A 24,955-nucleotide genomic window follows, 5' to 3' on the forward strand; every position below is an offset into this window, starting at 1 on the left:
CAGCCCTGTGACGCCTGCGGGTGCCCCGCCTCTGCGGGGCGGGACATCGCCCCTTCCAGGTCCCCAAACCTAGTTCTGCCGCTGACCACAAAGGCCCTCTGGTCACATACTGGTCTCAGGGTCTGCAAGTACCTAGATGGGTGTTACAACCACAGCATGAAGTACTTTTACCCATCAGGAGAAAGAAGCACGTGATACACGGGGCCTTTCAAATAAGCATCTGAACAATGTTGTTTGCTGGCGGTGGTGAGACATGGAGAATTTAGCCCAGAGTAAGGCCTAAACAGAACAAACAAGTCGAAGGGGCAACCCCACCCCTCAAATTCTCTCAAAACAGGGCTGAGATGTAATTTAGGGAAGATGACTGTCCTCCATACCAGAAAAAGCTTTCATTTCACAAGCACAACTTGGATTCTTAAAACATACGTGTTTCAAGAAATTTTGTTAAGGGCTGTGGGTATATAGCTCAGTGGTAGAGCAACAGCATGTGTAGACCCCTGGGCCTGCTCCCCTCCAAAATTTGATTTTTTATTTAAATATTACTCCTCTCTGGCAGGAAAGGATAAAACTCAAGAGCTTATAAACGCACATGCATCTCCATGCAGCACATACAAGAGGAAATTTTACACTGGAAAATTGCTGTTGCTCACTGCACTTGTCTTCCCAAGAAAACCTTAAATCTCCCTTAAAATATTTAATTATCTCAGTCCTTTTAAAATCACTGTGAAGTAGAGGAGGGCCAAATATAAAAATGGAGTATATCGAGCATAACAACCCTTAAAACCTTCACCTTGACTTTAAGAATATACTTTGCACAGCTATAAATTCCTGGATTTGGGGCTGGGGTTGTAGATCAGTGGTGGAGCGCTTGCCTCCCACCTATAAGGCACTGGGTTTGTTCCTCAGCACCACATAAAGGTATTATGTCCATAAAAAATTAAAAAATAATAAATTCCTAGTCACGTGCAAATTTTTGAGTCTGTATATGTATTTTTTGGTGAGGTTGTTAACCGCAGGATGCTATGAGTAAAAATGTTGACTTATTTTTAGTGTATGGATGGGTTGGATTACAAAAAGAACAGAAACCACAAGCAGAATATTTATACATTTATTTATAATGAAATTATGGTCTAATTATTTACAACATATAGGAAACCAGAGGATAAGTTTATACAAAGCCAGCCTGCAAAGTATTCAAATGTGCAAAAATGACAGTTCAGTATCTCAAACTACTCCTGGTTCAGCAGACTAGCTCCTTCACTTTCACACATCAATATTTGATACAAAAAAGTTCTTTTGGCAAAACCTGTAATGCCAAGAAAAAAGGACAAGTTGCAATCTCAGTCACCAAGTCCATCATCCTATTGGTGTAGTCAAATCTCTCTATTTTTGTTGCAAGCAGTTCTGAGAGACAGACCACTGTGTTTCATTTCTGTGATGAGTTCAGACCAGATTTTAGTCAAGTAGTTTTCTCTGACCCAGCTGAAGACAAGGAGCTTAAAGGGCAATAAAAACCGCAATGGCTATGTGAGACCAATGTGCCTGAAGGTGCCCACTTTGGATCATTCCAATAAAAACTCACAATGAAAAAATAACTTCATTTTCCTAGCCAGGATCCAGCTGCATTTGACAATTTTAAATTAGTAAAATAGCATTTTCAAAAACAGAAAGAATCGAAACTGAAGCAAGGACGAGGATCTCTTAGGTATTGAAAAGGAAAGAATGATCTTAAAATTATTTCCCCACTAATAAATAGTAAGGCTTTGTTTGTAACCAGTTATCAAAATTGACCCAACAGTAGTAAAATACAAATAAAACTTTATGTGAGAGTAGAGGCTATTCATTTGGAAAAGGCTGGATCAGGTCAAACATCTATGGGAATGACCCTGTTGGGATGCTTCATTAGACAAGCACATTTCACCAACTGTTAAAAAGCTTCTCAGACAAATTTGATTCTAAGTAAATTTTAACAGATGTTAATGCCACTGCAGAAAGGAGAATTTCTTTAAAAAATGGAACCCCTTTGAAGAAAGGAGACACTCCACCTCTAAATTCTGCAAAAGTCCAAGATGGCTCCCAGTACAGGCCCCAGAGTCTTGTTAAATCAAATGCATGCATTATTGCTAAGAAGAGTCATCGAGGGTCAAAACTGTTCCACTGCTTCCTATGGGGCCATCCAAAATGGCATCTGTTGTTTAGCTCGTGGTTGTGATGAAGGGTATTGATATCCCAAACTCCAGCCCTGTGGAAAACTACTTGCATTTTTATGACCTCCATGTTCCTCCTCTTCATCAGATGAATCTGCAGCATAAGCCACCAAGCCAAATCCCTTCTCTGTAGTTTTCATTTTTTTGGCTGGATAATCTAGAATAGAGAAAAAACAACCCCAACCCCATTCCCCACCAAGGGAAAAAAAAAAAAAAAAAAAATACCATAAATTCGTTAATAAAAAAAAGATGTTAATTTTAAGTGGTTAGTTGGACACCATTTTGAGGTCACAAGGTCAATGGTCACCCAAAAACGTTGAAGATCACACGTAAAACAGCATCAGCATCAGCAAATGTGAATCCACCAGAACCATGTAAGAAAACAGAGAAAGAAAAAAGAAACACACAAAAAAAAAAAAAAAAGAAAAAAGAAAAAAGAAAAAAAGGAAAGTTAGCAAATGAGTCTCTGGGGGCTGATATTTCACCTTTTAAAGAGTTAAAAGAAAGGAAGTTAAGAAAAGAAAAATATGTATTTTCTTCCGTTCATTTTTATTATGACTACAGACAAAAAATAAAAATGACCCCATGCACCACTATAGATTTAAGAATTTTGGGATGCTGTGAAAGCCACAGGCTTCCAGGGAGATGTGCTTTAGCTCCCAATACAAAGGAAAATAAATCTCTATTAAATCTGTAGGAGATCACCTCCAGGTATTCAGACAACATTGACAACAGAATTTTGAAATGACCTACCAATTATTAGTATTTCCTAGGGTTTTAATGTCACTGATGTTACATATAAAATAAGTTGACTGATTCTTTTCTAGACTCACGTTGGTTGAAAATAAAAGGCTGTAACTATGTGCTGTCCTTTTAAATAATAAAAAAAAGTATTCTCATTAGCCCATAGATTCATTATATAGGATAGATTAAACACCTGAATGAACATCAGGTTAGGAAACTTATGGCTTGAGTCCAGCCTACTTAGCCCTCTGTTCCCCCAACTCCACCTTACTCACCGTGGCTCCCTGTTAAGGTCCCAGACCCATTCCTTTCATCAGATTCAGTTTTTATTCCAGTCACTGGAAAGGCTGGTGGAGGCATCAACTGCCTATTAAAAAAAATGAAAGTTTCTAATTCAATTTTTAATTTATCTAGTAGATAAAAAAGTGGAATAAGTATGCAAATAATCCTTTAAGTTCCCGTAAATCATTAATTTCAACCCTTTCCATTTTCTCCCCCACCTCATCTCCTTAAGCTATTATCAAGTCATAAGGAATAAATAGCCAGGTCATGCCAAAATTGGAATGAACTGTTGTAGGAAGAACACAGCTCTCTTAGGAATACTTAGGATGACAGTCTGGCCTTCATATACCATCCATGATATTCTACGATTCTAAAGTACTTAAAACACTGATTGTATAATATTTCTGTTTACCACATATCCTTGGAAAAAGACAGACAATCAAGTAAAGGAAGATGTTTGAACAAATAAGTACTAAACTACTCAAAGGTGAGTAAATGCTTCTAAGACAGTAAAAGGCATATCTTGATATTTTCCATTACTATATCGATTACAAGAAAGAGGAGTTTATTTGATTCATTTGATTTAAATGATGTCCTTTCAGATTTAGTACACTGTAGCTGGTAGCAATGATCATTACTTACACAAAATGGTGCACAAGAATGAGAACTAAATGTATAACTGGTCCAACTAACTTACCTGTCCCTCTCTCGCTCTTTGCCTGAGGAACTTGCTGGCTTCGATCCTGCGCCTTCAATTTCATTCTGACTGGAGAAGCCTGTACCTAAATTAGTCATATGAATGGGTCCATGCTATGAGCAGAAAAATACAGTGGCATTAGCAAACCTACAACTACTGTAATGTCTTTAGCTCCTTAATGTAACTGTCAAGTGCCTCATCTTTCTGATAAATTGAAATAAATTAAACTGCACTACATACTCTGGGATTTGGAGGCTAACTGTAGTCAAGTAGGGATCTTTCTCTGACTTAAAAATACTATAATACATTATGCTACATTTTGAACCAACTACCCATAATTCAACCGGTTTCTACAATACTGTAAAAATTCTTTGGCTTAAAGAATGACAGAAGGATTCTGGCTAAATACACACATGTTTCTGTTAAAATTATACCAAAACTATGTAGTTTGGTTTTTTTCCCTTTTTTTTTTTTTTAAATATTTCTTTCTGTGGTGCTGGGGATCACACCCAGGGTCTCAACACGTGCCAGGCAAGTGTTTTACCACTGAGCTATAGTCCCAACCCTTAACCTTTCTGAATGACTATGTTTATAATTATGTGTATGTATTAAGTCACTCAATTTCCAGGTTTAAATACAAACAACATATTGGTATACTGATGGCTCTGGGTGAGATATGCTATGTAAAGTAAGAATTATCACAGAGTCTGCTATGAGTAAGAGGAAGCAGAGTTCTATACAACTCTTTCTAGATGTTATTCATGGAAGACTTCTCTCCAGGTGGTTTGTGTATTTTCTTATCACACTGAACCCAAAGGCAAACCCCACCCAAAGGAAATCATACTTGCTTGAATTACTCCCTCAAGAATAAAATCCTAAACTAAATGGATTCCAGATAGCAGAAATCCTGATTCTAGGAGGACAGTTAATGTAGATATAAATTTATTTTTTCTTCAAAGGGAGAATATAGTAGGAAGATAAGATGAGGAAATGAAAACAAGATATTTTATTTAACCTGGTATCCAAGAAGTCCAGATTCCCGTTCATCTGGTAGCTCCTCTGTGAATCGCCTCTTCTGTGCCTGGGGTTGAGTTGGGAGTGGGGGCTGGGGCTGGGGCTGGGGCTGGGGCCCAGCAGGCAAGGCAGTTTTGACAGGAGCAGCAGGAATAAAAGGACCACTCATCGGACTCTGGGACCAAAACAAACCAAGGAGGAAAAACGGTGAGATTGCTTGACTAACAAATAAGTAAATAACGATTATAATTTATGTATCACATGAAGTATTCACCTTCAGTCCTTCATCTCCTTCCTAATTAATTCATCAGTATCACCTAGCCTCCCACCATCACCCTACAGAAACATGAAATTGACAATCTATATACAGTCCTTTGACTTCTCATTGAGCATGGGAGTATTAGGATTAAACGTGACCATTAAAAAACAGTAACAACTTCAGTCACTTACTTCTGAAGTCATCAAACAGGAACTTTCCCTTATTTAAAGCCCTTAAGAGCAAGTTTGAGCCTGGTTCAGGAGCACATGCCTGTAATCTCAGGGGCTAGAGGCTGAGGATTTTGAGTACAAAGCCAGTCTCAACAACTTAGTGAGACCATAAGCAACTCAGTAAAACCCTGTCTCTAAATAAATATAAAAAAGGGCTGAGGATGTCGCTCAGTGATTAAGCAACCTCAACGTCAATCCCTGTTACCAAGTCTGGCACATTAGTGCACATCTATAATTCCAGCAGCTTGAGGCCCTAAGTAACTCAGTGAGACTCTGTCTCTAAATAAAATACAAAATAGGGCTGGGGATGTGGCTCAGTGGTTGAGTGCCCCTGGGTTCAATCCCTCTGGTGAGTGAGAGAGAGAGAGAAAGAAAAAGAAAAAGAGAAAGAAAGAAAGAAAAGCAAGTGTGACTAATGTTTTAAGCGGTTGTTCCAAAAGGAAATAAAGGGTGATCAAAGTACAGTACATATTAGAAATAAATAAGCACTCCTAAAAGGAAAACTCTCATAATCAATAAATGAGCATCTAACATTTATAGACTGCTTGGATCATCTTAACCATTACCACCCATGGAAATTTTATCTTTATGCCCACTTTGTCAAAGGAAATCCAAAGCCTAGGTAGTTCAAATTATATTCCAAGGTAATACAGCTTAAAAAGGGGAAAGCATGATGTACTCTGGCAACCTAATTCTAAACCCACAGCTCTTAACCATTCTGCCATGTTGCTTCCCAATTATACAGCGTAACAACTCAAGGCTGAGGAACTACAGATTGTGTGTGTGTGTGTATTATTATATATATATATTTTTAGTTGTAGATGGATATAATACCTTTATTTTCTTTATTTTTACACAGTGCTGAGAATCAAACTCAGTGCCTCAGGCATGCTAGGCAAGCACTCCACCAATGAACTACAACCCCAGTCCCAGAACTACAGATCTTTCTAAATATAAAAGGAACCTGGCACTGTAGAGCAAGCTTGTAATCCTAGCTACTCAGGAACTGAGGTAAAAGTATCCAAGTTTGAGGCCAGCCTGGGCAACTAAGGGAGACCTTATCTCAAAATAAAAACAAAAGGGATGGGGATGTAGCTCAGTGGTAGTGTTCCTGGGTTCGATCCTCAGTACCAGAAAGGGGGAGGGAGGGGACTGAAATTCTGATTACAACCTGAACACAGAATTTAATTTACATTCCCTTGTTACAAACTGTGCAACCTTCTTCAGTGCTCACAGCCCATGGACAAGGAGGCTGGGCAATGGTTCAAGGCTGTAGTTTACTCTGGCATGGGTACACTATGAGAGGCCCACAGAGAAAGGCCCACCATAAATCCATTACCATGCTCCCATTAGTCTCTCCCCTGTTGTACATAATCCATGTAGGGCTAGACACTTACCAACTTTTTCCCTAAAATTTCATTTCTTACATACATTAAGAAGCTTTGTAAGACACATCAGCATTTATAATCCTTGAGTTTGGAAAGTTCATATATCTCTTAGGCTAGGAACAATTGTCTATGTAATGTTTCTTTCTAAGATGAGAGTTGCTAAATCAGTTCTGACCATCGAGAGAAGAGCTCTAAGCCAGCTTCCTTCTCCTTTAGAATTCAGTTATACCACAAGGCTATGGGTAGGCAAACTATGGCCCATATAATATGGCAAACTATGGTTTTGCCTTGTCACTCATTTTTGTAAATTAAGCTCTAATCTAAGTACACCCACTGTTCATTTAGACATTGTCAATAGTTGCTCTTGTGCTATAACAGAATACAGAGCAGTTGTGAAGAGACTATCTGACAAAAGGCCTAAAGTATTTACCATATGGATCTTTATAGAAATTTGGTCAACCATTCCCACTTTAAACAAATATTTGGTGGCAATACTTATAAATATCTCACATTACATGTATTTATTTCTAGAAGACCAATGTTTCCCCAGTCCCCCCCACACAACCTAAATTAAATGACAGCATGTCGCATTCCCAGGTATCCTACCTGTCCAGTGCTAGCTGGAGGTTGCACTTGTGTTATCGGGTATTGTGTTGGCACAGGTGGGACTCCAGTAGGTAATGCTGGCAAGACTCCAGGTGCCAAAGAAACAGCTGGTGGCACTATGCTTGGTACTCCATAAGGAGGTTGAACTGGCTGCTGAGGAGGGGGAACAACAGGGTAACCAGACTGATAGCCATTGGATGGATAATATGGTGGTTGAGGAGGGACACTACTTATAGCAGAGGGTTGTGTATAGCCTGAGGGGGAAGAAAAAAAGTGTTTAATCAGCTGCAGCAGAATGAGACATTTTAGCTGAATATTAAAACTTAATATCTAGGGAAAAAAAACAAACAAACTGAGGCATGACTTGCTTTCCAAATTACCTTAAGTTGAAGAGAACATTATCAGCACCCTAGCATAGTTAGTCTAGCCTCAAGTATCACACTTACAAATAAATATCACTAACAAAATAGTCTTTAAACACTTCAAGATATACACACCTGGTAAAGGTACAGCAGTATTAATTTGATTCACAAATCTAGAGTACTCAGCATGAACCTAGAGAAGGGAAAACAAATTAATTTGAATAAGGCAGCTCTATAAGCCACCCCATGGGAATCAGAAGCATGTACAATCATAAATCCCCCCAAACTAGACTTAATTCTGTGGCACAAAATCATTCAGAAAGCCAAAAAATATTACGAGAAAATTTCTAAGTTGCTAGTACAACTAGTAAGAATTAATCATATCTGCTCCGAGAATCTAGGAAAATAAAATCCATTGATTACTTAAAAATAAATAAAATGATCATATCTACTGGTTGACATGTGCTCAAGCTCCCAATTTTCTCCAATCTCTCCTTTACTACAAGCATTCTATTAATTCTATAATTTCAGGTACCAACAAAGAAAAGACAGTCAAGGAAGTTATACGACACAAATGTTGATACATCAGGTTATATGCACAAAAACAAACACCGACTCCCCAACAAGGCATCCTTCAATACCAAAGAACACAATGTTGAATGTATTCAACCAGAAACCCAATTTTCTTTAAGTGTTACAGAAAGTCCTATGATTTACCTTTTAGTTATTTGTTTATAGAATAAAACAAATGGAATGTCAAGCAATTATCCCCAAAGCACTGCTACTTGGTTTTATTTAATTTTCTGAGATGTGAGTTCATGGGCTGCTCACACTGGTCTCTGACACCAGCACTAAACCAATCTTCTCTACTTGCTCTTGAGTAGCCTCAATGATAGGCATGAACTGTCATAGCTCTCCTCTACTCTTTCGGATTAAATTATGCTAACACAGCCAAAGAACGCCAATGCAACCAATGCAGGAGAGAAACATGGGAAGGTTTCTCAAAAGAGCTGTGGTTGTAGCTCAATGGTAAGAAAGTACTTTTCTTATCTATCCCCAGCATAAAAAAACCCCAAACAACTATAGAAGGAACCAATCCTACCAGCACCTGGGTTTCAGACTCCTGGGTTCCTAAACCCTCATGCAATAAATTTCTATTGTTTTAATCAACCCTATTTGTAATACTTTGGTAAAGCAGCCCCAGGAAACTAATACAGGTGGAAAAAAATAAGACCCATTTCAAAATGGCAATAGGTCTTTTGAATGATTACGAGACAAATAACTGACCATTAGGGCTGGGGGGTAGCTCAGTGGTAAATGCATGCTAAAGAGCACTTACCTAAGCATGATAGGAGCCTTGTGTGAGCACCTGGTTTCAATCCCCAGCACCAAAAGAAGAAATAATATAGAGAGAAAGAAATGTATTTATAGATCTATAACTCACTGTTTGCAAGAGATTCTCACAGAGCTTCTTGGCAGCAGCCAGGCCTTCTGGTTTGGGATGACTGCAAAGAAATATGAACCAGGAATTCAAAGGAGAAAATACAATACATAATTCTGTCTCACTTTTCATGTTGTTTTGTCTTTCTCTGGGCAATGATACTTCTTGACATAATAATTACTTCAAGAACATAAAATACTAGCTTTAAATTGAAGTTATTTTAAGCTCATTTTATGATCAGACTTATATAAAACCTAAGAATATTAAAGACACATGAACTTAATCCAGTTATTTTTATTAACTAATTACTAAGTGACTACTCCCAGTGTTAACCTAAATTCCTGATGTTACCATTAAGCCTTTTTAATCTTGTTCCTTCTAAATCATTCTAGTGTGTTATGACAAGCTGACAAGAATTCTGCCTGATCCATCCATACCTGATGTAAATATACATAGGTTCAAAAGCTTCTCGGCCTGATGCTGGCTCAATGCAGCCTGAACCTTTGCCCCGTAGGAAGACTTTGGCACCTGTTTCAATCTGAATGTGCTGCAAATAGGAGCAGCCTGGACCTTCCACTTTTTCCTTCACGTTAAAAGTGGGTACAGCATGTTCTAGACCCACAAATAATTTATCCTGAACGTAATGCATCTGCAGGAAGAACAGAATACAGCAGATTAAACAGAGAATACATAAATCCTAGTTCTAGGGGTGGGGATGTAGTTCAGTGTTAAGAGTGCTTGCCTACCATGTATGAGGCCTTGGACTCAAACCCCACTACTCCCACAAAAATATATATAAAATTCAAGTCTTGTAGAAAACTATTACACAAAATGCTTTAATTCCCAAATACATTTGATCACTTCTACAAGGATATGCTATACTTTCTAACATAAATTCTATCAAGAAGCATTAAAGAACTTCAAGTGCTTGCAGTGTAGGTCAGTGGTAGAGCACTTGCCTAGCATGTTCCAGGCCCTGGGTTTGATACCCAGAACCACAAAAAACATGCAACGAAAACAGAAAACCCCTTTGTATTCATGCACCTTCCTTACTCACAAAATAAATATCTTATTCTATTCAGCAAGAGATATTAGCAAAGCAAAAATCCAGGATCCAAAATTGAGTAAGCATACCCACTTCCCTTCAACTGATTCAAGTCAATCAAAAATGGCAGCACACAGTGTGCTATAAAACTGGAGCAGAATGTTGGGTAGTACAGTCAGCCCCAAAATTTTCTCCAATGAGGGCTGCTCTCTACAACCCTTTTTTCTAGGAGGAGTGTATCAGCAAAGTCTTGCTTCATCAGACTCAGCCTTCTTGGTCCTCCAGTTGCCATGAAGCTTACAAATACAAAATTAAAACAATTTTCACATTGTACAATGTTTATACCCTTTGCTCCATCAATCCCCTTTCTACATTATATCAGAATAAAGATATATGTTATATCTTGGAAATTTAAATAACACATTAATAGGATACAAGTAGTGGATAACTCTCAGTGAGAATTTAGGGGTTTTCCTTCATGTGCATTATACATGTGCACAGTTCATTTTTTTAGAAAATGATCTCTCGCCAAAACATACCCCTGATTGGAAGGGAGACTTCTGGCTAACAGCTGGAGACAGCTGAGCAATAGGTGCTGGTTGGTGATAGACAGTAACTGTTGCACCATTAAAAGTTGGACTTGTCCCTGTGGCAGCCTTCACCACCCCATTGGTGATAATTTCTTTGATGCGGTTTACAGCTCCTAGGGAAAAAGACAGTAAAGAGAATATATTAAAGAAATGAATGAACTGACTAGTGCCCAATGATAAAGACAGGAGAAATGTTCAATTATTCAAGCACTAATCCATTTTTTAGGTTAACCAAATATGTGGCTCCCCACCCTCTTCTAAACCCCCATACATGCTGGCATGTAGGTCATAAAAAAGACTAGAAGAGTCTGGGACAGTTGGTCAATTTGTTATACATAGTGCAAAACTTTGCACTTTACGAAAAACTTTGCCCAAAACATTACTTACTGTCCACTAATTCCCGTGTCTGGCCCTGAACATGAAGATATAATGGACGATCCCTATAAAGAGAAATGCAAAAGGCTGATCCCAAACTGGTCAAAAGCAAAGGAGCCAAATGGCTCACCAAACTTATTTTTTGGGGGTATGGGGGTGGGGACTGAACCCAGAAGGGCTTTAACACTGAGCTATCCTTTTTGAGACAGGGTCTTGCTAAGTTGCTGTTGCTGACCTTGAACTTGTGATCCTCCTACCTCAGCCTCCCAAATTGCTAAGATTATAGGGGTGCACCAACATGCCCACAATGGCCAAATCTCATTTGTAATGTCTGAAGTTTCCAAATAAGAAACAGGAGCTTTTGCTGGTTAGTTTCAAAAAACATGGTTTTATAGTTAAGGCACAAATAACTTTCCTTGCTAAAAGTTAAGTGGCCACACAGTGGTCAAATCTCTTCATATGGACTCATGCAAACATGGTCTTAGCTATCCAAAATAATGGGGCAAGAGTAATGGGAGCATATAAACTTTTAAAAGGGCCTGCATCAACTAGGAAGATGCTTTAGATTTTAAAGGTGAAATCTAGTTTAGATCTAGATAATGAAGAAAATAGTCAATAACTACATACAGATAAGAAGTGGCAGGCTTAAAAAAAATTTTTTATGACCAGGTTCAAAACAGTAGCTAACATATATACAAAGTTAAAATAGTTTAAGCCAATATTAAAAACATTGCATTTCCTGTTGGTGTTGTAGCAGAGCAGAGAATACAAGCTTAGCATGCTCTAGGCCCAAGGTTTAATCCCCAGCAAAGAAGAAACTTGTTTTAAAACAAACAACAGCTAGGTGTGGTGACACAGACCTGTAATCCCAACTACTCTAGAGGCTGAAGGAGGAGGATCATAAATTTGAGAATGACCTGGGAAATTTTGCCAAGACTGTCTCAAAACAGAAAGTAAAAGGGATGGGGGATGTAGTTCAGTGGTAGAGCACTTGCCTAGCATTCACCAGACCCTGGATTCAATCCCCACCTCCCAAAACAGCAAGGAGAGATAGGGAGAAAAAGTATTTTTAATCTCAGAGACTAGGAAAATTGAGGCAGGAGGATCACAAGGTCTGGAACAGTCTAGGCAACAGACTCTGTCTCAAAACAATACAAAGGATAGAAGATAAAACTCAAGGGCAATGTGAGAGGGTCTCTGGTTTCAACTCCCTGTACCACAATAAAAAAATAACCAAAATCCCCTCCAAAGCAGGGCATGGTGGTACACACTTGTTACGTTAATAACTCAGAAGATTGAGGCAGGAGGATTCTAAGTTTGAGGCCAGCCTCAGCAACTTAGCAAAACCTTGTCTCAAAATAAAAAGAAAGGTCTGGAAATGTAGCTTGGTGTTAGAACACCCCTAGGTTCAATCCAGCAGCATTGGGGGGAGAGGAGGGGTCCTCATTTCCTGAATACTTGTAAACTGATAGTAAAGCTAAAACACTGATAATGAAAGGAAAAATCAAAATTGAGATTAATTGGATAATCTATAGTCAATGATCATCATGCAGGCTGTAAAATTAACCTTGCTTTATTGGGGGAGGCAGGTCACGGGCGATTAAACTCAGGGACACTAAAGTTGAATCAGCCCTTCCAATTTGTTTAATTTTGAGACAGAGATCTGCTAAATTAGGGCCTTGCTATACTGCTGAGGCTGGCTTTAAATCTGGATCAATCCTGAGTTGAATGTGCCACTGTGACAGGCTGAACTTTTATTTTAGGTACTGGGGAATGAACCCAGAGGCACTTTACCAGTGAGTTACATCTCCAACCCTTTATTTTTTATTTTAAGACAGGTTCTCACTAAGTTGCTAAGGCTGGTTTTGAACTTGTGATCTCTCTGCCTCAACCTCTCAAGTCACTGGGATTATAAGTGTGCACCACTACGCCGGGTTGAACTTTTCTTCATTTAAAGGGAGGGACCAGGGATAAGTTCAGTGGTAGAGCCTGTGCTTAGCATACATGAAGCCCAGGTTCAATCCCTAACCCATTTGTGAGGGGACAAATTCCATAGGAAAATCAGAAGCATACATGTTAAATGTTAACCATTTTTATTTTCTTGTATGATTTCTTATAATTTGTTTCCCCCAATAAAAATATTATCAAATAAAAAGAGAAAAAGTGATAGAGAAAAATATCTGTCAACATCCTTTTTTTCCCCTGTTTTCAGTACTTGGGATTGAACACAGGGGCACTTTACATCACCAGTCCTTTTACTTTACTTTGAGAGTCGGTACTGTGTAAATTGCCCAAGATGACCATGAATTTATGATCCTCCTGTCTCAGCTTCCCAAATTACTGGGATTACAGTCATGCCCAGCTAGCTACCAATATTTCTTGTGCCTATTTGAGAAGCCCAAAATGACACTGCAAATCATGCTAACCAAACATCCTTTACACATAATACCTAAGAATGAGAAATATGAAGTGAACGATTCAAATGCTCAATCCTTCCCCAAACCAGAGGATAAGCATACACACACACCCTGGTCCCACTTTAGCTTTCTCCTCAGTTGTCATGAACCTCCCTCGAGTTGACACAGCAGCTCCACTAAGTCGGCTGATCTAAAAGAGGAAAACATTCTATTAAAAAGATGATATACATGTATTGAAAAAACACACATCACACCCCATGAATGCATAATTATGTTGATAAAAAAAGATGTAGTAATTAATGGATTTCAAAGATAGCAGGGTAGTTTTCTATCACCACTCGTTCATTCCACCAATTAAGGCAGAAAGAATTCTATACCTCAAATTCTTACTCCATGGTTTCTTAAACCCAAGGATTCACCCATATCTGTTTCATTGCCACCTTCTGCAGCTAAACTCAATTCTGATTTTGAAAACTTGAACCCAAATACCACTCATAAATATATGACCTCTGCTTGAGCTCAGATGTGTTTATTCTGAATTCACATGCCACTTTCCATAATGAGTCCCAACCCCTCCGCACCTCGTCTTGAGTCTGTCCTCGAGTCAGCAAGTTCCTACATGTGAGAGGAACATCATTGATTTCTACTTCCGCTACCACCAGGTCGTCCTTGCTTTTATTGCTAGTTAGGCCTTTGCCAGGGGCCTGAAGCTACAAAGACAAAGAAATTAGATTAAAGCAGTTATATAAAATAGTTGTTTAGCGATCTAGTTTAAAACTATCCCTTCTGTATTTCCATCACCTCACCAACTTTATCTGCCTACAAACACTTTTTTGTAGGTCTTCATAAATGAAATAAAAAGGAAACAAAACCTCATCAAAAAGACACCAAATACAGACAATTTACTCAAAGGCCACCATCAGATTTGTGACCCTGATCCTGTGTGCACTTTTATGATCACATCATTACAGAAACTCTATGAACTAGAAGCTGCAGAGACTCTAGAAAGAAAATTAATAGGTCAAACTTACAGCTCAATTCAGTGGCTGTACATATAGTAAAATAAACAGAGAGAATGCACACACCCACATGCCTCATTCATGGGGTTACCCTCTGGCAACCCCAAGTCACGTCTCATAGAATTCAACTAATTCCCTTCTTGCAACAATCTCAAAAAAACCTTCGATATGAAAAGTCTAATCTGGTGTCAATTTAAACTAGGAGCAACTCTAGATAGCTGGATTCGAGTGTTATGTGGAAGAGAAAAAAAAAAAAAAAAAAACTGCTCAAGGAAAATAAAATACTATTTTAGAGCACATGCCTACTATGAGTGAGGCCCTGGGTTCGATCCCCCAACAAGAAGAGATTAAAAACAAAACAAAACCCTGTTAACTTTGGACATTAGATGCAGTTTTTACATGTGGAGGCAAACTGGGCATGGTGGCACACGCCTATAATCCTAGCAATTTGGGAGGCTGAGGAAGGAGGATCCCAAGTTTGAGGCCAGCCTCAGCAATTTTGCAAAGCCCTAAGCAACTTAGCAGGCCTGTTTAAAAAAACATAGGGCTGGGGATGTAGTTTAGTGTTCAGTGGTAAAGCAGTGAACAACACTATACACAGACACACAAAGACACACACATACCCCAGTATTAAAAAAAAAAAAAAAGCAAAACTATATCTAAATAGTATCACCTTTATTTAACCCTTATAGTATTAATTTATACATCTTAACTTCACTGAATCCTTATGACCACCTCTAAAGGTACACATCAATACTGAACAGAAAATTGTGATAATCAAATGTTCTATATCTGAGCAGTCCAATATTGTTACCGTTAGCCACGTTTCTCTAAAGCATTTTAAAGGTGACTGATGTAATATAATTAACTTTTTACATCTAATTTAAATAGCCAAATGCGACTGGTAGCTACCACGCTGGGCAGTGCCACTATATATTAACTGTAAGACAACTGATGTCAAAGCCAGGGAGGCTGGGGTTGTGGCTCAGTGGTAAAGCGCTTGCCTAGCATGAGTGAGGCACTGGATCTGATTCTCAGCACATCACGTAAATAAATGAACCAAATAAAATAAAGGCCCATCAACATCTAAAAAAAAAAAATATTAAAAGATGTCAAAGCCAGGTAGTATTTAGTCTAAAAGCAGTGTATTTTTATATTCCATGTTGCTTCCTGAAAATTATTTGGGGATGGAGGGAGTTACCAGGTATTGAAACCAGGGCCTTGCATGTGCTAGGCAAGTGATATACCACTGAGCTACATCCCTGATCCTTTTTATATTTTTTTTTGAGGTAGGGCCTGCTATGTTGCCCAGGCTGTCCTTGCACTTGTTCTTCTACTGCCTCAGACTCTTCCATCACTGAGATTAAGGAATGTGCCACCATGCCCAGACTCGACTATCATTTTAAAGATTAATTTTTAGAGAAAAATTGAGTCTAAATATTCAAGTACCATTCCTTTGTCAATGTACAAGTTTTGTTTTCATTGCAGTACTGGGACTGAACCTAGGACACTCTTGCCATTGAGCTACATCCATAGCCCTTTTTATTTATTTGTTTAAATTTTGAGACAGGTCTTCCTGTATTGCTCAGGATGGCCTCAACCTTTCCATTCTCCTGCCACAGGCTCTGGAGTTGCCTGGATTACAGGTGTGTACCACCATTCCCGACTGTCAATGTGATTTTAATTTTTCCCTTGAAGACCTTAGTAACGGGCAAGGGTTGTGGCTCAGGGGTAGAGCACTTGCCTGGCATGTGTGAGGCACTGGGTTTGATCTTTAGCACCACATAAACATAAATAAGTAAAATAAAAATATTGTGTACATCTACAACTAAAAAAATTTTTAAAAAGACCTTGATAAGGGACACAAAAATACACTCTATACTGAATTTTTAATTCACTAAAATTTCTCTGTAGAACTTTAATAGTTAAGCATTTAAACAGGTTATGGTCTTACTGATAAAAATTCCATAGAACTGGAAGGTTCACAAAAATTTGCATTTTCAAACATAGAACTTACATCTTCACAAGAACTATGATATTGTGAAGACTAATTTAAGTCAAATTTTTTTCCAAAGGGTAATTACAGTGGAAAGAGCTCCAATGGAACACAATTCTAGAGGCGTTCAACCAAAAAAGTGAATAACCAATTGTGTGAGGTGACCTTGAAGTCAGATGCCTGTGCCCACCATTAACAAATCTTGGATGTGTTACTTTACTCTCATGAGCCTAATTTTTCTACTGTGTTTAGTAATAATCATCATTGCAAAGATTTTTTTTTTTTTTTAAGTTTACAAAGGAGCCAGGTGGTAATGCATGCCTATAATCCTAACAACTAAGGAGGCTAACAAAGAAGGATTCCAAGTTTGAGGCCAGCCTCAGCAACTGAGCAAGATTCTGTCTCAAAAAATAAAACAGGATAGGGATATAGCTCAGAGGTAAAGCTCCCCCTGGGTTAACTCCCCAACACATCCCCCCATATGTTTAAAAAGTTTACAAAACATGTTGTAGTAATACCAATAGTCACTCTCATCATGGTTCTGTATATTCCTGCATTCTATGGCAAAGTAAAAGTTTCAATTGGACCCCTTTTAAGCATGAGATTCTAATTATACCAGAAATTATATAAAATAACATCCTCATAATTTGTATGAAAACAGCACACTAATCCAAATACATATTATACCTCCATTTTAGTTCAAGTTTAAAAGCACATAGTTATTAAAGTTAGTAGATTCTAATTTGAAACAACACTTCAAATTCAGTTAGTTTACCTGAACTTCTCTTCTGACTTCAGGAATAAAGTACATATATCAAAAACAGATTACAGGGGCTGGAGTTGTGGCTCAGTGGTAGAGCGCTTGCCTAGTATGTGTGAGGTATGGCTTAGGTCCATATATAACTAAGTAAATAAAACAAAGGCATAATATATATGTATGTATATACATATATTTTCTTTTAAAAAAGTGATTGATTTTTAATCATTTAAATGATTAAATCAACAGAACCTGAATGACTATACAAGGACAAAAAAAAGCTACTTGGTCCATAAATGTAAGGAGCCCAATCAAAACTGTTGTAAAATATCATCTGTAATGTTCCAAAACTGAATAATATTCAAATTATGGTGTCCGTGTTCTCCTTCATTAACAGGAACGATTATGAGATTACAGTATTAATAAAGCTCCTGAAATTGCAATGAACCCAGACTTCGATTTGGAATACCTTCTCAGCAGCATTCTGTGTTGGTTTCAGCTTCCCTTTGGCCATGAGCATGGCATTGATCTTGGCAGCCACAGCAGCAGCAGCATCCAAGGCTCCTGAGGGAGCAGCTGTGGCACCTCCAGGGCTTCCCCCACTGCTAGAGACCTCACCACCTGGAGCAGCAGGTGGGAGGAAGAGAAGTGGGGCTGGAGCCGGTTGGTCCCATTTGCTGCGGCGCCTACAGGTAGAAAAAGGAAAATATTAAGGCCTAAAGACTTCATTAAGTATTATTCTTCCCTCACTACGCCTTAGCACCCATTTCCCCTCTATCATGTTCCATATTCGTCTCTTCCCATCTCTCCTTAGACAAGTACAGCTACGTTTCCTTCAAAGCCCATTTCTTTCGACCCTTTCCTAAAATCTTCCTTTCTCCGTAACCTCTATCTAAAGGCTTCACTCGGTCCCACATGCCCTTGTTTTTTGCCTTCTCCATGCCTCGCACTTCCATAAATACCTGGTTCCCTTCCCTCAGATCTGTGCCGGCCCTTTTCAGGGGCCCGAGGCCTGCTCAATACCCTTCTACCTAAAAGTCTGGCCTTCTACTTCCTACTTAAGTGCCCCTCCACCCATACGCAGCTTCCCGTGGTCCCTCCGCCTCTCCCATGCGGGTAGGCTCGTTGCGATGCCCTCGCCCACAAAGCTTTACCCGCCAGCTCCAGGATGTGTCGCGCTCCCCGCGGACATGGCGACCGGCTCTACTCAACCACCCGCCAACTACCCCACTACCACTTTCCCGTCACTTCCGCCCCCAACGCTCTTACGCACACCCTCTTCCGGTCGCGAGGTCGAGCGGTTCCGGTGAAAATGTCCATTCCGATTGGACTCTTGGTGATTTAATGGCGTCTGGAGTTTCTGAGACAAGGTAAGGTATGACTTTCCGGCTTGCACTTTGCCCTCAAGAAAAATGTCTGCTATGCCTAATTTAAATGCATATTGGGGCGGTGTGTGTGTGTGTGTGTGTGTGTGTGTGTGTGTGTGTGCGCGCGCGCGCGCGTGTGTGTGTGTGTGTGTGTGTTCGCGCTCGCGCGCCCGCGCGCGCAACCATCTTTGTTGAGGGCAAGCGGGTAGCTGAGAACACAATACGCATGAGTCAGGGAATTAAATAGGTTTACCCCCGAATTCTAGTTCGTTTGTGTGGCGTCCGAACCTCTGCCTGGGGGAAAGCTATCCTGCGGCTTCTGCCCATTTAATTTCAATTACCTATTTAGGGGAAGGGAAATTTTTCGTGCCAAAGGTCATATGAAGACTCTGGTTTTGTTTTTGTTTTTAAGTTCCGTGCGCCTGACAGTGTATATAAAGATACGAAAAAGCCTCAGATCCTGCCTTTCTGGTACTCAGTGCAGCAAAATAGCCACGCGGGCACACGTATAACAGAGTTGTATAATAAGCAAAGGTCAAAGAAGAAAAACTTCTCAGTTTGGTAGGGCAATTAAGAAAAGTTTAAGTTAAATAGCCAGTTGAGGCCTGGAGAGGTGAAGATCAATCCTAGGTTATGAAACACTGTTAGGCGGTTCTCCGTAATTTGGTTTGGCCGCCCAGACGTCGGGGATATATAATGAAAACTCTTGAATGCTGTGGTGTTTGAGTTGATACTGGAGGCCAATTGTTTTGTTTTGTTTTGTTTTGTGTTTAACTTTTCAGTACTGGGATTTGAACCCAAGGTCTCCTTACCACGGAGCTACATCCCCAGCCCTATTTATTTATTTTGAGACAGTATCTTCTTAAATTATTGAGGCTGGCCTCCGATTTGCGAGCCTCCTCTGCTTCCCAAATCTCTGGGATTACAGGATTACAGGCCTGCGCCACCACGCTATGCAAGGCCAGAGGATTTCTATTTTAGGGTACCTGGGAGATGCCAGAAAATCTAGATAGAATGAAATAGAGTATTTTCTTTTTCAAAAAGACGTTTACATTGCAGTATGACTAATGGAATACAAATTAATTTAAAAACCGATTTATGGTGTTTTGCCTTTGGCCTTTAATAGATACAATGCATTCTTTACAAAAGCCATCTTTATCATATATGAACTGGTAGGTATACACACGCACACACTCGCACGCACAATTATATTTCTGAATTCTTTTTATTTTATTTTATTCTATTTTATTTTATTTTATTCTATTCTATTCTATTCTATTCTATTCTATTCTATTCTATTCTATTCTATTCTATATTTTATTTTATTTTATTTTATGAGACAGGGTCTTGCTAAAAATACCCAGGCTGGCCTTGAACTTTTGATCCTCCTGCCTCAGCCTTTCCTGTCACTCGGATTACAGGTGTATGACACTGCACCCAGTTTAACAAGCATTTTTTTGCAGAAACGAGTTTTAATTTTAGCAAGCTACCTTTGGTAGGATTGATATAATCACATAAGTATTCTTTCCTTTAATGTATTACAAATAATTCTGATGCCAGATTTCTCTCTCTCTCTCTCTCTCTCTGTGTTTTACTGGAGATTAAACCCAGGGGCACTCTACCATTGAGCTACAACCTCTTTGAAGCTAAATTTCCAAGACCAGTCTGGAACTTGTAGTGCTCCTGCCTCAGCCTCCTCAGTTACTGGAATTACAGGTACACAACAAATCACCTAGGTAAATGCTAATTTTCTTAATGTTGAACACTCCTTCCATTTTCAAATAATCTTAATTTTGAGGTAGCATTCTTTTTAATACACAGCTGGATTTGATTTTCTGATATTTTGAGTTTTGCATCAGTATTCACAGATGATCTTTTGGTACTTTTAAAAAATGTAATTGTGGGGACTGGGGATGTAACTCAGTGACAGAGTGCTTGCTTAGCATGTGCCAAGCCCTTGGTTAAATTCCTAGTAGCCTAAAAAAATGAAGTTATGAATTTATGCTAGCTTTGAAAAATTACTTAGCAAACTTTTCATTTTTTTTTCCTCTTCTTTGAATAATTTAGGGATTATTGTTTCATTTAGGATTAGACTAGCTGGACACGGTGGCATATGGCATATGCCTGTAATCCCAGCAGCTCAGGAGGTTGAGGCAGGAGGAAAACAAGCTCAAAACCAGCCTCAGCAACTTAGGGAGAACTTGTCTCGAAATAAAAAGGGCTGAGGATGTGGCTCAGTGGTTAAATGTACCTGGGTTCAATCCCTGGTACCAAAAAAAAAAAAGCACTGGGGCTAGGGATGCAGCTCAGTGGTACAGTGTTGGACTGATATGCAAAGCCCTGGGTTTTATCCCAAGTACTACAACGACAACAAAGGTTAGACTGGATTGGCTTCCAAAAATCATCGGAATCTGGAAACTTTATAGTGATACTTGAAAACTTTTCAACTTATGTGGTTATTCATATGTTCAGGATTTTTTTTTAATAATTAACTCCTATAACTAACTCATTTACTCATGTAATTTTCCTTTAAAAAGCTCATCCTTCACAATAGCTAGATTGTGGAACCAACTACATGCCCTTCAATTGATGAATGGATAAAGAAACTGTGGTGTATATATATACAATGGAATGTTACTCAGCCATAAAGAACAATAAAATTATGGCATTTGCTGGTAAATGGATGAAGTTGGAAAATATCATGCTTAGTGAAATAAGCCAAGCCCAAAAAACCAAAGGCTGAATGTTTTCTCTGATAAGTGCATGACAATATATACCGATAAGGGTAGCAGGGGGAAGAGAAGAATGAAGGAACTTTGGAGGATGTAGAGGAAAAGGGGATGGGAATGGAAAAACAGTAGAATGAAACAGTATTACCCTATATAGATGTATGATTACATGAATGGTGTGAATATACATTGTGTACAACCATAGAAATGAAAAGTTGTATCCCATTTATGTACAATGAATCAGAATGTGTCTGTAAAAATAAAAAATGTTAAAAAAAAAAAAGCTCATCCATGAGGCTGAAGAAATAGCTTGTGTTGGAGAGGGCTTGCCTAGCATGCGCAAGGACTAGGTTCGAATCCCCAGTGTCTCAGAGGGAAAAAAAACTCTTTGAGGCTGAAGAAAAAGCTCATCCATTTAAGAAATTTAAAATGCTTAGCTTGAAATTCACCAGAAGACCCTCATTTTTTATCATTTATGTGGCTAATTCTCTTCTCTTTTTGCTCCTTTTTATTTTCCTTAGCCTTGCTAAGGTTGTGCCTCTTTGTAAAACCCAGCTTTTAGTTTTACTCATCAGTTTTTTCATTAATGTCATATTAATTTACTTTTATGAATTATCTTCTGCTTTTGAGAGGATTTATTTTTTTTTCTCCATTCTTTCTTTGTGTGTGTGTATGGGGGCAGATATTGGAATTCAATCCCCAGTATTGCCTCCCAAAAATGTCTGAATTTCTCCAATAAAAAAAAAATTTCTCTATTAGAACACCCAAGTCTAATTTTGTGTGTGTATGTGGTGCTGGAGATTGAACTCAGGGTTCACATGTGCTAGGCAAGCCTTTCGCCACTGAGCTATGTTCCCAGTTCTCCAAGTTTGATTTTCTAAATGAAATAGTATAGAAGGAATAAAATAGGTAGAAAGGAGACATAAAGGAAGGATGGAGCTAGGTGCAGTGGCACATGCCTCTAATCCCAGTGACTCTGGAGGCTGAGGCAGGAGGATCATAAGTTCAAAGCCAGCCTCAGCAACTTAGCAAAGCCCTGTCTCAAAATTAAAAATATTAAAAAGCTGGGGATGTGGTTCAGCTTTTGTACCCCTGGCTTCAATCCCTGGTACAAAAAAAAAAAGGGGGGGGGGATAACAATTAATTGTAAGTTCCCCATACTTTTCCAGTTCTGTCACTCCCCAAGTTAATTCTTCTCCCACTTTTCATTCCCAGATTCCTGGAAAATTCATTAAAAAGTTAACCATATGAGCTGAGGATATACTCAGTTGGTAGAGTGCTTGCCTCACATGTACAAGGCCATGGGTTCAATCCCCAGCACCAAAAAAAAAAAAAAGTTAACATTCACTCACTCATAATAATTATCTTGTGTATTATTAATTAGCTCACCAATAAATCAATTAAAGCAAAGAGAGATAACAATATTTTGAGAAACTATAATTTATATGATTTTCCAGCATTATCTATTGATCAGATAATGAAGACTGTATCAACTAAAGATCCTAAGACTGACCAAACAATCGAGATCACCATACTGATGTCATCCCTACATGCCTTTCCATACCCGGCCCTCACCAAGTTTTCTTTAAGGGAGGAGCTTGGAACCCCAAAAGTATGTCTCTTAAGATAACCTGCATTCTTCCTTGCTCCATCTGTGCCTATGACTGGTACAGGCTGAAATTCTTTTCCATTACATAAGCCAAGGACTGTGCTGGTCCTGAGTGGAGTTCCCCCTTCTCTCCAGGAATTTGTTGGACCCTTTTCTGTAGACATCTCTTCTCCCTGGACATCTCCTTTATTCAATTGTTATTGAAAAAGTCTTTAGAATAAAAGAGGTTAGGCTGAGGTCATTTTTCCTTCCTCTTTGGTACAGGATGTGTGAATCCCAATGACTGTAATTTCCTAGTCTTCATTTGGGTATTAAGAGATCATTAACTACCAACTCTAAGGCATTAGCAGTGTGGATATCACATAAAACCCAGGGGACTGGGCCCTATAACCATTCTCTTGAGTATCCTCTCCTGTTCCTGAGACTTACTATTACTCTATTGTTTCAATGGCACTTTCTTTTAGTGCTGGAGCTGGAATCCAGGGCTTTGTACAAGGTAGACAAGCACTGACACTGAGCTACTTCCCCAATCCTTTTTTTTTTTGTTTTGTTCTCAATGGATCTTTTATTTTATTTATTGATGTGCCAAATATTGAACCCAAGGCCTTGCACATGCCAGGCAAGCGCTTCACCACTGAGCCACAACTCAGGCCCCTCCTTTTGTTTTTTTTTTAAAAACAGGATCTTGCTAAATCACTCGGGCTAGTCTCAAATTTGCAATCCTTCTGCCTCATCCTCCTAGTAGCTGGAATTAAAGGCATGTGCCACCATGCCCAGCAAAATGGCACTTTTTATCTACCATTCCATCTCCTTTTCTCCATGTGGTGGTGCTGCATTCTCATACCTGTCTCCTGAGTATTCTGAATCCATTAAGATCAAGCCCAAACTTGGAAAATGCCAAACTAAGTTCTGCTGTTGAGACCTAATACTCTTACCCACAGCAGTGGGAACCTGGAAAAAATATAAAATGAAAGGTGGGCTTTCTTGAGGTCTCCTATATTGACCACATCACTCCTTGGGGTATCTCCTCAAAGAGCTTATTGAATAATTTTTCCAAACAAAAGAATTTTCATTGAGAAGTTCTGATGTCACTTTAAAAAGTAATTTTAGAAATATTTTTTCATCCAGACATGGTAATGTATGTACTCCTATAATCCCAGCTACTTAGGAGGCTGAGGCATGAGGATTGCAAATTTGAGGCTAGCCTCATCAACTTAACAAGACCCTGTCTCAAAATAAAAAACAAAAAGGGCTGGGAATGTGGCCTAGTGGTAGAGCACCCCTGGGTTCAATCCCCAGAACAAAAAATAAATAACTAAATAAATAAGAAAAAGAAGAGAAAGGTAGGTACAGTGTCATATGCTTATAATTCTGGTGACTTCAAAGGCTGAGGCAGGAGGATTACAAATTCAAAGCCAGTCTCAGCAATTTAGCAAGGTCCAAAGTCATTTAGTGAGAACCTGTCTCAAAATCAAAAATGCAAAGGGCTGGGGGTGTAACTCAGTGGTAGAAAGCCTCTGGGTTCAATCCCCAGTAGGACAACTGAATGTAAGAAATGACCCAGGATTTATTTTGCTATAAAAGACATTATAAGGCAACTGGTCATATCTGAATCAGGTTTCCAGATTAGATAATAGTATTGTAGTATTGTAATTTATTGATTTTGATAATTATACTGTTATATAAGAGAATACTTTTAATTATACTGCTATATAAGAGAGTATCCTTGCTTTTAGGAAACATACACTGAATAATTTAGATGTAAAAAAACATGTCTACTACTTTCAAACTAGGAAAAATTTATATACACATACATATATA

General features: G+C 38.8%; 1 protein-coding gene and 1 long non-coding RNA gene across 4 annotated transcripts in view; one reads left to right on the plus strand and one right to left on the minus strand.

Annotated features, from left to right (window-relative positions):
• Window positions 1-1,092: 1,092 nt before the first annotated feature.
• On the minus strand, window positions 1,093-18,697 carry KHDC4 (KH domain containing 4, pre-mRNA splicing factor). 3 transcript variants are annotated; one of them, XM_079104375.1, is made up of 14 exons: window positions 18,584-18,696; window positions 17,899-18,115; window positions 14,239-14,367; window positions 13,768-13,847; window positions 11,253-11,305; window positions 10,815-10,978; window positions 9,668-9,879; window positions 9,234-9,294; window positions 7,925-7,982; window positions 7,428-7,681; window positions 4,946-5,119; window positions 3,931-4,043; window positions 3,227-3,318; window positions 1,093-2,364 (listed from the first exon to the last, which is right to left on the minus strand). In XM_079104375.1, the coding sequence occupies exons 1-14, from the start codon at window positions 18,619-18,621 to the stop codon at window positions 2,165-2,167; spliced, it is 1,845 nt and encodes a 614-aa protein (XP_078960501.1). In that variant the 5' UTR covers window positions 18,622-18,696; the 3' UTR covers window positions 1,093-2,164. The 3 variants fall into 3 exon arrangements, 2 of the variants coding, with proteins under 2 accessions (XP_078960501.1, XP_078960502.1); XR_013757778.1 differs by having other exon boundaries at window positions 2,319-2,364; window positions 3,931-4,015; window positions 18,584-18,697; XM_079104376.1 differs by lacking the exon at window positions 1,093-2,364 and having other exon boundaries at window positions 2,384-3,318; window positions 3,931-4,015; window positions 18,584-18,697.
• Window positions 18,698-18,734: 37 nt separating this feature from the next.
• LOC306640694 overlaps window positions 18,735-24,955 on the plus strand; it is a 36,583-nt gene continuing 30,362 nt past the window's right edge. Inside the window, exon 1 of the long non-coding RNA XR_013757862.1 lies at window positions 18,735-18,799. This is a non-coding gene — a long non-coding RNA (uncharacterized lncRNA). The remainder of the gene's footprint in view (window positions 18,800-24,955) is intronic.

This window comes from Sciurus vulgaris (assembly GCF_902686455.1).
Source record: "Sciurus vulgaris genome assembly, chromosome: 1".
NCBI classification, from domain to species: Eukaryota; Metazoa; Chordata; class Mammalia; order Rodentia; family Sciuridae; genus Sciurus; species Sciurus vulgaris.

Coding starts and splice junctions, on each gene's coding strand:
- KHDC4 (XM_079104375.1), bottom strand. CDS start 18,621: ATGTCCGCGGGGAGCGCGACACATCCTGGAGCTGGCGG. Junction 10,979..11,252: donor GACACGGGAATTAGTGGACA/GTAAGTAATGTT, acceptor CTTTTTCCCTAG/GAGCTGTAAACCGCATCAAA. Junction 9,295..9,667: donor CCTATGTATATTTACATCAG/GTATGGATGGAT, acceptor ATTTCTTTGCAG/TCATCCCAAACCAGAAGGCC.